Source organism: Dermacentor variabilis, chromosome 3 (genome assembly GCF_050947875.1).
Source record: "Dermacentor variabilis isolate Ectoservices chromosome 3, ASM5094787v1, whole genome shotgun sequence".
Lineage (NCBI taxonomy): Eukaryota > Metazoa > Arthropoda > Arachnida > Ixodida > Ixodidae > Dermacentor > Dermacentor variabilis.
This window is the reverse complement of record NC_134570.1, coordinates 58,624,554-58,639,992: the sequence shown is the minus strand read 5'-3', so window position 1 is coordinate 58,639,992 and position 15,439 is coordinate 58,624,554. Positions and strand designations below refer to the sequence as shown.

Genomic DNA, 15,439 nt, shown 5'->3' with positions numbered 1-15,439 from the left:
CGTTTTAGAATATGTTCAGTTCAACGTTAGCCATCAAGAATCCGCCAGATAGATCTGTGTATGCAAAGGGATAAAAAAAAGAAAATATCAAGTCTGAAATTTCATCTCAGTTCACATTCAACATTTGACACTCTTTAACGAGATTGTACAGTCACAATACGAGCGATTTGCCGCGGCACATTAGTGGCTAAAGCGTTCTGCTACGACGGAGCACGAGGTTACCGGTTCGATTGCCAGCAACGCCGGCTGCATTCTTATGAGGGGCGGAATGCAAAATCGTGCGCGTATACTGCGTGTGCAGACTTCTGAGAATCCAAGCAGAGCCAAATTAATCCGAAGCCTCTACATCATGAAAAATTGGGCGAGCTGGTACGAATTCACGCTTGGCGTAGCAGCGGAAGTTAGACGAGGTAACAGAATATGAAAAGACGACCGGACATCACCTTTTTCGATCGGTCGTACCCTCGCCTATATTTTCCGTCTTTCTTGGCCTGTTACGTCAACCATGTAGTATTCAGAGTCTTCCCCCCTACATGGTGTTCCTGATAACCCAATGGTGAAGTTTCAAGACGTCAAAGGCAACAATTTTTTGTTGTTGACGAACGTCTACGCGCAAATCCATTCCAGGAGTGAAAATGACCCTTGAGAAAAATCCTCCTGGTTTCGTAGGGGGTGTCCTCTATTGCACGTGTGGACCAAGTGAGCGAAATAAGGGGACAGGCATTCGGCTCGTCTCGTGCGCATACCTATGGACATCATTTCGACGAGCACGTCGAGGCTCATGACGATGGAGACGACAGCAGTGGCTCCACCCAGCAGAAGAGTGGCGAACGCGGGCGTCTCCGTCACTGGCCAAACCTTGGACAGGGCCCTGCGTGTTGGGGGGGAGTGACGTAAGGTCGCGAAAAAAGAAAAAAAATGTCAAGCATCATATTACATGGCACAAGAACAGAAAGATGCTAAAGGAAAGAGCAAGATGCTAAAGGAATAAGAGCAGAATTTCAATACGGTTTGAGAAGGGGTAGCGTAGCCGTTTAAAATGTTTGGCCTTGTTTGAACGTTCAGTGTGCGTTCCGGTAGCTAGGTACGTTTTCAGCACCATATTTACGGATGGGTTGCGGAACTTATGCAGAATATGCATCACTTCCGTTAAAAATTTGTTAATATACCACGGGAACACGTGGAATCATTCGATTACGCGTGAATGCGAGTGAATGCGAGTGAATGCGAGTGAATGCGTCACAAAAAAGCTCGCACAAATAGACGTTTTCACTTTCGAGAGTGGAACATAAAAGAAGAAGAAGAAGAAGAAGAAGAAGAAAAGGCGTCACTACTGCTAGCCGGAAAGGACACAGAAACCGAAAATTTGAGAACACAGCTCGGCGCCGCGGCGTGACCTCCGACATCGGGGTGGCACCCTTGACTGGCTGAAAATCTCAGATGCCACCTTCTGGGATCTCCATCATATCATTAAACCACTAAGTGTCGGCGTCGTCTGCTAAGCTGCTATTTAAATCCTGTCGCTTAAAAAGAAAAGATGATCACCATGCAGGCTTACAGTTTCGCCGAGATTGCTTCGATGGTTACTTATTCGTAACTATAATCTACCCTAAGTGAAATTTGCTTCGCGTTGGCCTTTAAAGAGTACTGCCTGGCAGTACTCCATCATCTCGCCCGCACCTGAATATGAGGCCGTCCTTGGCCATGGCGTACACCACCCGCGGCATGGGGAACATGGAGCCCAGCATGGAGACCACGAGGCCAGCGAGCGCTCCGAGGGCCACGATGTAGTGGCAGGAGCGGGCACCTCTCTGCGCGAACATCTCCACCAGACCCGCGCCGGCATTGATTTGGCTGTACGGCACGATGAGCGTGACCTGCGACCCGTTGAGAAAGGTGCATTAGAGCTTCACATCAGGCGACTCCAAAGATCGCATGGAGCCTATACACCAAAAGGTCGCTCTTCGAGTTGGAAACGACGTTCTTGAACCTTGAACCGCTTAGTGCGCTGTCGGGGACGACCTCTTAAGCACCGCCTTCTCCAACACTCTTCCACTCGATAGTCTGTCAGTATTCTAGTAATTAGTCTTCTGGTCCCGATAGTCTTCTACTCGAGTTCCAATGTAGTCCGATTGTCCCCTCGATACACCCGCCGTGGTTGCTCAGTGGCTATGGTGTTGGGCTGCTGAGCACGAGGTCGCGGGATCGAATCCCGGCCACGGCGGCCGCATTTCGATGGGGGCGAAATGCGAAAACACCCGTGTGCTTAGATTTAGGTGCACGTTAAAGAACCCCAGGTGGTCAAAATTTCCGGAGTCCTCCACTACGGCGTGCCTCATAATCAGAAAGTGGTTTTGGCACGTAAAACCCCAAATATTATTATTATTATTATGTCCCCTCGATAGTTTAGAAAGCGGAGGACAGCGGAGCCGGTCGACTTTAATGTTCCCTACGCGGTCGCATGACGCAACAAGGCGATTTCATGGCGAAATATTGCGTGTCACCAAGTGATCTTAGTGTCGACCCGTATACGATGGAGTGAAGGTGCTTTTCTTAGCAATTCTTCGTCGCAGAAATCACCAGGAAGCGCAGTGGAAGCGAAGTGTCTCTTTCAGTCGAAAGATGGTGCTGTGCTCCACACAGTGATGACTCTACGCGTGTCGAAGTAGAATTTCGAATCGAGGTACGTTTGTGAATACGGGAGTTATGGTCTTAATTGGGGACACTGGGCGGGACAAGAAATTTCGTTAATGAAATAGTTGGATCATCTAAATTTTTATGAATTCTGCAACATTTCGTCGTCAACACTGACATCTGGTTCAGCAAACAGCAGTCAAGATCAGTGTACGTCAATTCAAGGATCTGAAATTATCTGAGAAAGCAAGAAAAATAAAAAAAAACATGCGCAGACGCAATAACGAGCATTTAGTACATCGTACGAAGCGCGCAGTGCAAGTGTTGTGAAGCCAGCGCACTTTCGCTGGCTTCACAACACTGCGCACTTGTGTATGCCCGTGCCGTTTTGAAGTGTCACCCGTGCAATGTGCAGTCGCAATTTGCGATTTGCAGTACCATGCTAAGACAAGGCGAATCTCCCCCAGGGCCCACTAAAGGCAATTACCCATCTCTGGCCCTCGAGAAAGGACACGGCAATATCGCATGTCGATGTTTTGGTTGGCTCGAACGTCGCCTGGCTAGTCTTGGAAATTGTATCGAGAGACATCTAGCGCTTCTCTACTGTGCGTCCATTAGTATAAAACATATACTAGCCCTCCAAATGAAATAATATCGATTGACGTCCCGGGCCCATACTTGTTCACAGCGAAGATCAACGTCTACGACAGTGGCATATAAACGAAGTAGATGGCCACAGTGAAGTGTGGTTTGTACGTTTAGTTATTGTAATAGCATATGCATCGAAATGCACTTTTCGGTGGTGATATTACGGATGGCGAGGCCCAATTGATATGATGTCCATCCCTTTCGCGGTGCTCGGATGGCGCGTTTTGGAGACACTGTGTCCTTTACAAAGTCATTGTTTTGGTGTTGCCCCATGCGCATTGTTCAATGTTCACATGTTCGCCGTTATAGGCAGCATCGCAAGTCTTTGCATGGTAGTTTATAGACGATTACAGGGAAACTTGTGTACTCGATAAACGGGAGTTGACGCGCACCAGTTGCGTGCGCAGTTTGCTTGTTGGGATGTACCGCTACCTTGATACGGTAACTTTTGATGATTCTAGCGAGCCCTTCGCTTGCACCACGAACACAGTGGATCGTTGCACGGTTTACCCTTCTTTCCGGTGCGTGTTATTTTGTACAGCCCAAGACGTGGCGTTCCTGCCTGTTGAATAGGCGGCGCGGGCGTCGATTACCTTGTAGGTCATTTTTGACTGTGCGTATTTCACGTCTATGACATGCGGGACTCGAGCACAGACTAAAAGCACGATTAAAAGCACGATTAAAAGGGACCTGATGTCACGGATTGTTCATTGCAGTGTGCATCTATGCTCAAGTCCTGCTAGTCGTAGCCGTGAAATGCGCACCACAAAAGAAGAAGAAGAAGAAGATATATATATATATATATATATATATATATATATATATATATATATATATATATATATATATATATATATATAAACGAGAAGAAAGGGGGTTAACCGAGGGGCCGGAGTTTTATTAGTGATATCATAAGAAGCCAACAAACACTGACACCAAGGACAACATAGGGGAAATTACTTGTGCTGAATAAATGAAATACAGAAACGATAAATTAATGGAAATTAAAGTGGATGAAAAAACAACTTGCCGCAGGTGGGAACCGAACCCGAAGGTTGCGAAGGTTGTGGGTTCGGTTCCCACCTGCGGCAAGTCGTTTTTTCATCCACATTAATTTCAATTAATTTATCGTTTCTTTATTTCATTTATTAAGCACAAGTAATTTCCCCTATGTTGTCTTTAGTGTCAGTGTTTGTTGGCTTCTTATGATATGAGTAACAAAAATCGGGCCCCTCGGTTAACCCCCTATCTTCTCGCTTATTACACAACGAGGGCCTCGAATCCGGCAGCATTGATGCCTTCAGGTAGCATATGTGGGTTTGTTGACCAGTTGCCTTCACCCAAAAAGATCACGTTCTCGTGACGCCTGCGGCAAAAAGGACGTTCCACGTCCGCTGCCAAGGTCTGTGAGTGGTGGCGCTGGCTAACACTCCCAGCGTTCTACTAGGACACATAAATACCCAAGAAAGTGGACGGGGAAACGGCGCCGTGGTAGCTCAAATAGTAGAACATCGCACGCGATAAGCGAAGGTTGTGGGCTCGGTCCCCACCTGCGGCAAGTTGTTTTTTCATCCACTTTAATTTCCATTAATTTATCGTTTCTTTATGTCATTTATTAAGCACAAGTAATTTCCCCTATGTTGTCCTTGGTGTCAGTCTTTGTTGGCTTCTTATGATATGACTATAAATATATATATATATATATATGAGAGAGAGAGAGAGAGAGAGAGAGAGAGAGAGAGAGAGAGAAATGGAAACTAGCATTACCTACTCAACCAAGAGGAACGCCATGCCTTGCACTGCGCATACTAAAACACGCCGATAAAGGCGATTGTTTCCGAAAAGGACAAATTAAAAATTAAATTATGGGGTTTACGTGCCAGGACCACTTTACGATTATGAGGCACGCCGTAGTGGAGGACTCCGGAAATTTCGACCACCTGGGGCTCTTTTATCGTGCACCTAATTAAATCTAAGCCCACGGGTGTTTTCGCATTTCGTCCCCATCGGAATGCGGCCGCCGTGGCCGGAATTCAATCCCGCAACCTCGTGCTCAGCAGCCTAACAACATAGCCACTAAGCAACCGCGGCGGGTGAAAAAGTCAAATTACAGGTCTACCACGCTCTATTTTTGTTTTCGTTAAACTACTCTAACCTGGTCTGCGCTACCACAACGATAACTATCATAAATAGGCTTTTGGCTCTGGAAAAGGAAGCTGCCCGTCATATAGGGAGCAAATTGACTTCACTTATACAACAACAAACACGTTTCTTGCCTGCAGTGCGATCTGAGTAGGTAATATTTATGAGCATACGTTATTATAAGCAATATTTCTTTTATTGTGATATGTTGAAAATTTGTCTACTTTACTGGTTACCTTGGAATTCCGCACTAACGCTAAATGCGCACAACATGCAAGATTATCGAAAAGTACCGCACTTTCGCACTGATTACAAACTACAGTCCCTCCAGCCTGAAAGTACGTACAATGCTTAACAAATACAATAGCACAGTAAATATAAAGAGAAAATGGCTACGGGCCCACTTCTCGACGCTGTAATTTTCATTTTATTTTATTATGCTTGCTTACTTGCGTACACTGAAATCTTTCTGTAGTTAAGAATTTGCAATGAAAAATTGTATGGAATTAGCAATGCATGTTATAGCTTATCTAGGAAAATTATTAAGTGATGTTATTGTGACTTGAATAATGAAAGTTCATGGTTAATATCAACGAGGGAGTGACATTTGCTGCATTAGTTTCTGCTAGATTGTTGGCAATAATTAGGCGATAAAAAATTCTCTTTTTCTGATGTGTGCTGCTGTTTATATTAGTGTGAGTACGTTTTGTTCAATCTGTGTAAGCTGTATTTGCTGTAAATATAGATGCATCTGCTGCCATGTAATGGAACCCTGGGCCCTCGTAAAGCTGCCGTGACAGTGCTTTTCTTTTTGCACAGGAATTTCTCAAGTGTATTTACTTGTAAGTAACATGAATTTAATTGACAATAAAGAGATAAAACATACAAGTACAATCAGAACACTATAAGGAAGATCGAGTTGATGAAAAAAAAGGAAAAAGAAAGAAACATGGAGGCTTTTTCTTTTTCTTTTTTTTTTTAAAGCCAGATCTCGGACATGAAACTGAAACTGTCCCCAAAGGCCAACAGCACGAGTGTCCCTTCCAGTACGCACCATCATGCTGGAGGTGATGTATGCGGTGAGCACGATGGCCAGACTGAAGATGATGGCCGTGGGTATGGCAACCTTGGGGTTCTCCGCCTCCTCGCCCGTCGTGGCGATGATGTCGAAGCCGATGAACGCGTAGAAGCACGTCGCCGCGCCGGCCAGAACCTGCGCCCCGAAATGGTGTTCGCGGGAGTCGTTTTGTCTCGTGCACTACGACATACGAAGCGATGTCAGAGAGACACAGCACGTATGCGAAATAATTCAGATCAAAGCAAGGCGATGCCCCAAGGGCAATCTAATGATTACACAATAACTCTCGCGTTTCTGAAGTCCTGAGCGGTCATTCAGGGCTGGGTTTAAACAGGTTTTTCTTCTTTCGAAGGTCGCGTCTTAAGAACGTAGATATTGGGATGGGTGTTGCGGGAAAAGTGTCAATATGCTAGTAACAGAGATAGCACATGGAAAACGCTTCGTCACGAATTAATACGAACAATCATAACTTTAGCTTGGATTGTACGTGACCTGCAGTGTAAGTAAATGAATGAACGAATGAATGAATGAATGAATGAATGAATGAATGAATGAATGAATGAACTTCGTGAACCCTTTGTTCCCTTTCCTCATGGCACGCGATTTGGACGCAGTACTCCCTTCTCTTTATTCTCCCGTTGCCCCGTTGCCCCGTTGCCCCGTTGCCCCGTTGCTACCCCTCACGCATATCTTATTTAGCATATGTGTTTTAACGCGAATACGTTATATGTTTATATTCGTGGATGCTTATACTTGACATCAAACATATCGTCGAAAAAAAAAAGAAAGAAGAGACAGATCTCAGCAAAAACATTTTTCACAAGGCCCTGTAAAGGATACTTCGCCTACAAAAGAGTCCGAGTGTGAAGAAGCCAACTTTTGGACAACTAGCACGCGTGACATTAGACGTTTCAGTGGCTTAAAAAAACGTCATTTTTGTAAACTGTATATCTCGCAGGACACCATGCCACAACGAATACAACACAGATCCGGGCGCAACCAATTATCCGGCCCTGTACTCGTTTGTTCCACCTAAACTGAAGATGCCTGCGAAGAAAGTTCTTCCGAATAATCGCGACGACACAGTGGTGTCATGTGCAGGAAGGTTTTCGGCGTAAGACTGTGTAACACGCGGGGAAAGAAATGATCTCGATCACTGCTGATATGATAACAATAAAAATGGAGAACCTCGATGGCATTCTGAGAACGGCAAGCGCGGTAGGATTTTTGGGCCATGTGTACGCACCCCTGACCAGCCGTAAGGAAGAAATCCCCCGTGCTTGGTCCAGTTATCAGTATCGATGTAGAAGAGTCCGGCGCCCATGATGAAGACCCAGACGGCAAAGTTGAGGCAGTTAAGAATGTTGTTGAACAGCAGCGACTTCTTGACGCCGGCGAGCATGAGAGCGCTCATCAGCACGGTGATGATGCCGGCCAGCAAGTCCGGTGTGTGACCTGCCGAGAGACGCCAAGATACACGACAGTTATATACAAAGTGGCATGCGACGTGCGTCTGCCGTGCGAATACGATATCGAAAGAGAAATAGAAAACGCATTATTGAAGTAGTCCTATATGTGCATAGTTTATTGCGCTCACAAACGAAAAATGCTCGTGAGAGAACAATGTACGTACAACGTTCAACGGACTCTTGCCTTTTCTAATGGTGGCTGAGGTTGTAGTGAGCATGCGATAAAAAGCGATGTTTTTCGGAGCACTTGCTGCGCTCTGAACTGATGCACTCCACAGAGTCGTGTGACACGTTACAATGAGTATGAGAAGCGGAAACGAAGAAATTGGAAAAGGAAACCGAAGAAGCAGGTGCAGAAAACTTCTTTTTGTGCGTTCCGGAAGCATTCCTACATCTACAAATCCTATTGGGCTAATTTTGCTACAGTGCTTTGTTCCAGGCAGCACTTTCCATATAGAGACTGCAAATGCCTTCAGCCCTCTCAGCAGTACTTTCGTTCTGGTGACTGTAATTTCAGCTGCATTATCACTGAGAACTTTGATTACACTAGCTGCAAGATTAGATAGATAGATAGATAGATAGATTAGATAGATAGATAGATAGATAGATAGATAGACAGATAGATAGATAGATAGATAGATTAGATAGATAGATAGATAGATAGATAGATAGATAGATAGATAGATAGATAGATAGATAGATAGATAGATAGATTAGATAGATAGATAGATAGATAGATAGATAGATAGATAGATAGATAGATAGATAGATAGATAGATAGATAGATAGATAGATAGATAGATAGATAGATAGATAGATAGATAGATAGATAGATAGATAGATAGATAGATAGATAGATACTCCACCACCAATTCGCAAGCTGATCAGCCAATCAATTTATTAACTGACCATACTTTTCAGCACATACTTGACGCACAGTATAGCTACTGCATGGCGCACCTTTCCGACCCATAGTCCGACAGCGAAACGGAAGGCCATTCGAACGCCGTGTCAACGTTAGCTGACTATGCTCAATCTCGCCGCTCAAGTTGATTCGCCGACCTGACGCGAGCGCGCGGGCGCCGCAGTTACGGCTCGAGGAGAAGGTTGCCGGTCACCAATGATGGTTCCGAAGGTGTTCCGGAAGGCTTCGTTGATGGCGCCTCCCAGCATGGCGTCGATGCAGGCGCTTATGGCGCATGCTCCGGCCGCCGAGCCGATCAGGTACTCGAGGATCATGTTCCAGCCGATCACGAAGGCCACGAACTCGCCCACCGTCACGTAGCTGTACATGTACGCAGAGCCGCTCGTGTGGGGGACCCGCACGCCGAACTCCGCGTAGCACACGCCTGCGAAGAGGAACCAGTGGCGCGGTTTGAGCAGCATGCGCTGGCGAACAACGTCAGACTGATATTCGTTGCAAACGCATAAGCACCACACAATAGGGATATATATATATATAGTACAGTCGTTATGATGGAGCAAATGAGAAATTGGTTCTGACCGGCTACTTAGCGTTGGGAAGGGAAATGAAAATAAAGAAAGAAGGATTAGAAACAGAGAGAAGTGTTGGTGATGAGGTCGAATATGGCTGTTTGAATGAACGTTAACAGCGAAGACTCTTCAAAATCACAAATACAGGCAACCCCATCACACAATAGTGAAGATGAGGCGGGATATTGCGACTACTTCGTGAATAATAATAATAATAATATTTGGGGTTTTACGTGCCAAAACCACTTTCTGATTATGAGGCACGCCGTAGTGGAGGACTCCGGAAATTTTGACCACCTGGGGTTTTTTAACGTGCACCTAAATCTAAGCACACGGGTGTTTTCGCATTTCGCCCCCATCGAAATGCGGCCGCCGTGACTACTTCGTGAAAGGGTCGCCACATCCATCCGCTTGAAGAGAGGGATAAGAAAGAAGGCAAGGAGGCAAGTCCACGGAGCACAGCGCACGTCACGTAGAGATAAGATTACTACTACTGACAAACAGGCAAGTCCTGCGGCTGAGGAGAATGTTGCACTGGCTTCGCAGCTGAACCTCTTGGGAATAAGAAAACAGCGAGTGAAGATGGTGGAACGATAAGCGGGTGGGAGTCGCTAAGCGGTGCGTGTATACTGTGCCCGAGGTTATCCCACGAGAACCCCTCAGGCTGGCTTGCTTTCTTGCACAGTTACGACCACGGAGGTTTAGAGCTGTGGCCCACCGACATCACAGTTTTGTCACCTAAACCACCGACCCTCTTAATTTACCTACACGCACTGGTTTGTTACCAGAATCGTGCGCACATTGAACATTCAGCAAGGTTTACTTGGCCTTTTCTAGGCGCTCCATGCTCGAGAATCGGGAATCGGAGGTCGCTTCTTAACAACGGGCTCGCGCCCTGACCTGTTCAGTGGCGAGGAGAAGTGTTGCTATGAACAGAAAAGACGCTGACGTGGTTGCGCATTCTTATGTCGGCATCTTCTGTTTATTCTTTGAGACGTTAGCTTAGGCCTGGCCTTCTGTCTTGTCATTACGGCTTTGATGTGGGATAAAAATATCTTTTACCGGTAAGAAGGGTCTGTGCGCTTTTACAGGAGCTTTGTCTCGGTGCTGAATATCCTTTCAGTTCTCCAAACATATCTGGAAGCCTCGGCATTAAGTCCAGTGTAGGCACACGCTTAAGAGATGACGCTCCTGTTGACACAGCGGCAAGCTTTCAGAGCCACGTCGCCTCAAGTAAAAGCCTCCTTTCACCGCCTGCCGAAACCGGCGCAAATAGCCTGAATCAATTTCAAAGGACGCTTTACTCTAAGCCTGCTTCTATTCGGTCTTTACACGAGCTCCTGCTGGATTATTTTAAAGTTTCATGGGAGAAACGCGACAGTGTAAACAAGTAACCTTTAGTTTCAGCGACGGTTGCGTCTCAGAGCCACTTCCAGGGCGCAAAACATTTTTTATTCCTCTGCGCACTATACTTGTACCGCGTCTAAAGAATAAAATTCTATAAATAAGTTCCCACTTTTTCTTTTCTTGCTCGTGAGTTAAGAGGTTCCTGTTTCTTTTAAGCACTATTCGTTCGACAGAATCTTTATATTATTTATGTGTACCGACAAATTGTTTACATGTTAAAATATTTACTTTCGTATCAGAGAGCTACGGCTCATATAAAAACTTGAAAAGCACCTGAGACCACTATTTGCAACTGTTTGTTTTAAGACAACAGCAAAATTCCAGCAGGGGTAATAATTCCTCGGCTTTCTTGCAATCGGCTTCCCCACGTTCTGTGAGATTCTTGATTTTATCTCCCCTAGAGGGTGCTATGTGTGCCTAATCTGCTCACTTATTCACATGTATCTTCACTGCGAACGACGACGGGATCTTCATCGGCGTCAAATCGTAAGACGATTCGACGTCACTTATGCCTGAGACGTCACCTTTGCCTGACTATTGCCTGCGCCCGCTAGCGGTGCACCACGCATCGAAATTGAAAGTATAGGATAACAGAAACGCCCGGGTTGAAGAAACCAAGCTCAGCATTACGGGGCCTGCTTGAACGTTCGTAGTACGCCCCTCTGCTTCTTTCTCTCGAGCTAAGCAGCTTTGTCTAATACGCGATACGGTTATCTTATCACTCGACATGCGACTTGAGTGCCCCGTGACAGTAGCGTGAACGTCTCACACACCGCACGCCGATGTGGCAACGTTCACACGACTGTAACGGCGGGTCGAATAGCGCATGTTAAAGCGGTCCATCGTCAGTGACATTCAGGTACTTAAATAATTTCCGCCTTTCGTCTTGACTCCGTCTCCGTGAGAGCTTGAAAGTATTTCCACAAGTAGAGGTCGTAAATACTTGTGAAAATTTAGCTCCGCAAAATACGCCCTAGAAACGATAGAAGCGGGGTTGCGTTTGATAGGGGTCGCATTTTGCCATCCATTGAGGGCAGTGATGCATCGAACTGCTTCCAATTAATAATACGTTTCCCTTGGTCAAGTAAAGCAGCGGCTCCGCGCTTACATCGACGCAAAAAGAAAGAAAAAAGGAAGAGAAAAGAAAGAGAGCTCGCACGTTTTTATTCCTCTCTCTAGTACTTGATACAGTCGCTCGGTGATTATCGCCAGCTACAGTTATAGCCACTTTAATGCAGCGCCACATCTGGAGAGGATGGATGTACGGATGCTATGAGCGCCCCCCTTTGGAACGGCGCGGTGGGTAGCGCCATCAATCTCTTGTTATTACATTGCCTGATATCCTACCTATGTTAAAATAGAAAAAAAAGGAAATGAAAGAAAGAACCACGATGAATTCCCATAACCAAACGTTCTGAACTCCATTCTGAACTTCGTTTTTTCACACCTTCGTTGTTTGTCGTTTTCCTACTTTTCTTTCACCAATCTTCCAATCGGATCTTACTAATCTCAATTGCGGACATGTTTACTTTCCCCCTGCTCTCGCTAAACCCAAGGGCCTCAAGGAGGTCAGAGATGCCTAAATCGACCGCTGAGCAGATGTCCTCACATTCTAATAAAACATGCTTCATCGTTTCCCTAGCTGTATCGCAGCAAGCACATGCTTCTTCTTCCTTCTTATATCTCGATTTATAAGTGTGTGTTCTGAGGCATACTGATCTCGCTTCGAAAAGTAATGAGCTCCCCTTTAAGCTATCATAACTTGTTTCTTACCTGATTTCGTTTTTTTTCTCTTAAGTAGTTACTCATGGCAGGTTTCTTTTCCACTGCTGCCAGCCATGAGATTATCTCAGCCTCTCTGTCTTTCCGCTTGATGTTCTTTGTTGCCACCTGCCGTGGTTGCTCAGTGGCTATGGTGTTGGGCTGCTGAGCACGAGGTCCCGGGATCGAATCCTGGCCACGGTGGCGGCATTTCGATGGAGGCGAAGTGCGAAAACACCCGTGTACTTAGATTTAGGTGCACGTTAAAGAACCCCAGGTGGTCGAAATTTCCGGAGTCCTCCACTACGGCGTGCCTCATAATCAGAAAGTGGTTTTGGCACGTAAGACCCCATAATTTTTGTTTCTTTGTTGCCATCCCTACCGAAAAATCTCATATGATATGTATGACACATATCCAACAATCTCGTATGATCCTATGAGAACAGATATGTTTCATTGTGTTCTCATATGATCATACGAGATTATTGAATATGTGGCATACGTGTCATCAAGGGGGGTACGGTAGCGCGACTAAAAGACGGGACAAAGGAAGACACACAGTGACAAGCACAGCGCAAGATGCATTACCAACAGGCCCGCATGGCAACATATGTGTCATATGAGATTATCTGATAGGGATATGTTGCTCACTATACAGGTTGCATACTTGCTGGTAAACTTCCCAGTTCTTTTCCTAAGCACTCTGCTATTCAGCGCACCTGCCGAGCAACCGCAAAATAGTCACGTGCCTGCCTACGCCACGCCACTCCTTTGCTCCTCCCTACCCGCTCTGTCGCATTCTGCCAGCCAACTGCTCCACCGAGCGCAAACTTCGCGACATCCCTCAAGGCCAAAATTTTATCTGTATAATGTTCGCGCATTATAGGGATATTGAAGAGTAAAAAAATATATATATTTCAGCTACTTTAGTCAATTGCCCTTACACAATAGAAAACAAAACCGTAATGTTTACCGGGAAACGCTGGCGGTGAAGGCTACGCCCGAAGGCGAGCTTTCTGGTAGAAACGAGGCCTCTTGCGTGCGTCGATCTCCTATTATTGTTTCGCGCTTTTCAGTCCGAGAAGAGCTAACACGAAAGATATGCACTGTCTGTGTTCTGTTATTACATTTGTTTGTGGGCTGCCATTCTCAAAATTCCGAGGAATAACTTTGAAAAGAATGAAAGGCACGGTACGAGCAATTTTGGCGGTGGAAGAGTTGTTGGGCATGCGTGGTTCGCAATTTGGTTAGAACTTCTCTTTACCCAAGCGACGTCTGACGCTGGACGCAGAAAGCCGGCGCCGGATTTTCTACGACACGGAGCCCTTAACGCTAGGGGTTAAAAGAAAAGTGCTCTTACAGCTAGAAGACGTTTGGTGAAGCGCAAAAGACGCCGAGAAGAGTTACGGGTGGAAATCAAATCCCAGGCCGCGACGGTCGCATTTAGATGGGGGTAAAATAAAAAGAAACAAACAAAAAAAAAGCACCCGACGGTGTCGTGCATTGGGTAGGCCTTTAAAGAACCCCATATGGTTTAAATAATACCGGAGACCCTCGCTACGGCACGCCTCGAAGTCAGATGGTGGTTTTGGAATGCAAGATCCCGTAATTTAATTAAATATAACGTCACTTTGAAGTTTTCGAACCATGTCGCTGTGACGTCATGAATATTTTGACATCCGTTCGAGCCTATAGCTCACTTTTTATCGGTAACCCGCCGTGGTTGCTCAGTGGCTATGGTGTTGGGCTGCTGAGCACGAGGTCGCGGGATCGAATCCCGGCCACGGCGGCCGCATTTCGATGGGGGCGAAATGCGAAAACACCCGTGTGCTTAGATTTAGGTGCACGTTAAAGAACCCCAGGTGGTCAAAATTTCCGGAGTCCTCCACTACGGCGTGCCTCATAATCAGAAAGTGGTTTTGGCACGTAAAACCCCAAATATTATTATTACTTTTTATCGGTAAGAAAATGGACTACACTGTACACTAAAAGAAAAAGAGCCAATACAGAACTTCAGAAGTTTCGAGAATTGTTATTGAGCCACAACGGCCCAAATACGAAAATAATTGATTCGGGATCCGTGACGTCACACTGACGTTTCGGCTCGGTGCAAGGCTTCGCGGGAAATTCGAAAAATTTAATTTTGGTCTTCATTTTCTCTTCTAATAATCAATCTATTACCGCGAGAACTACGAATATAGACTTCTCCAAGAACACTTTATAAATTGAAACTGATTTATTGATTCTCTTCTCTCACTCTAATGCATTCGCGAGGACACACATCCTGCCCTATAGCATCAGGATCAGACCACCAAAATCTTTCAGTATGCACACTGCCTCCGACATCGGCCCGCGTTTGATACTCGAATGGGACGTCGACGGCCCCGTTTTTATCGCTACGATGCTATCGCATTACGAAAGTAAGCGTAATGAGAAGCCATCGTGTGATTTTAACGAGGCCGAGATATAAGGGCAAAGCGCGCTTCCCCCTCACAGTATAAGCAACGTCGCTTCGGCGGTGTATAGGCCTTCGATCAAAGTTTCACCTCGCCTTCCGTCCGCTTTCCGCCACCCGATATGGCGAGAGAGCGTGCGTTTGAATCGCATTGCAACGAATGACGGATGACGGCCTTTATTCGCCCAGCTCGCGGCCTCCTCCGCCCCCGCCATTGATGGAAGACCGGCAGCGCCCCGCCGTAGGCGTCGCGCTGCCAACGCGTCTTGACGGATGACGTTGCCTTTTTTTCTGGGCACCGCGGAGACACGGTAACAAGGATGACAGAACGTATGCGGAAGCTCCTCCGAC

General features: G+C 46.0%; 1 protein-coding gene across 1 annotated transcript in view; it reads right to left on the bottom strand.

Annotated features, from left to right (window-relative positions):
- LOC142575707 (putative cationic amino acid transporter) overlaps positions 1–15,439 on the bottom strand; it is a 164,895-nt gene that overhangs the window by 25,850 nt on the left and 123,606 nt on the right. Inside the window, exons 4-8 of the mRNA XM_075685272.1 lie at positions 9,090–9,320; positions 7,749–7,957; positions 6,479–6,637; positions 1,681–1,877; positions 747–871 (exon numbers count right to left, since the gene is read on the bottom strand). Of these exons, the coding sequence (XP_075541387.1) occupies positions 747–871; positions 1,681–1,877; positions 6,479–6,637; positions 7,749–7,957; positions 9,090–9,320 (921 nt within the window). The remainder of the gene's footprint in view (positions 1–746; positions 872–1,680; positions 1,878–6,478; positions 6,638–7,748; positions 7,958–9,089; positions 9,321–15,439) is intronic.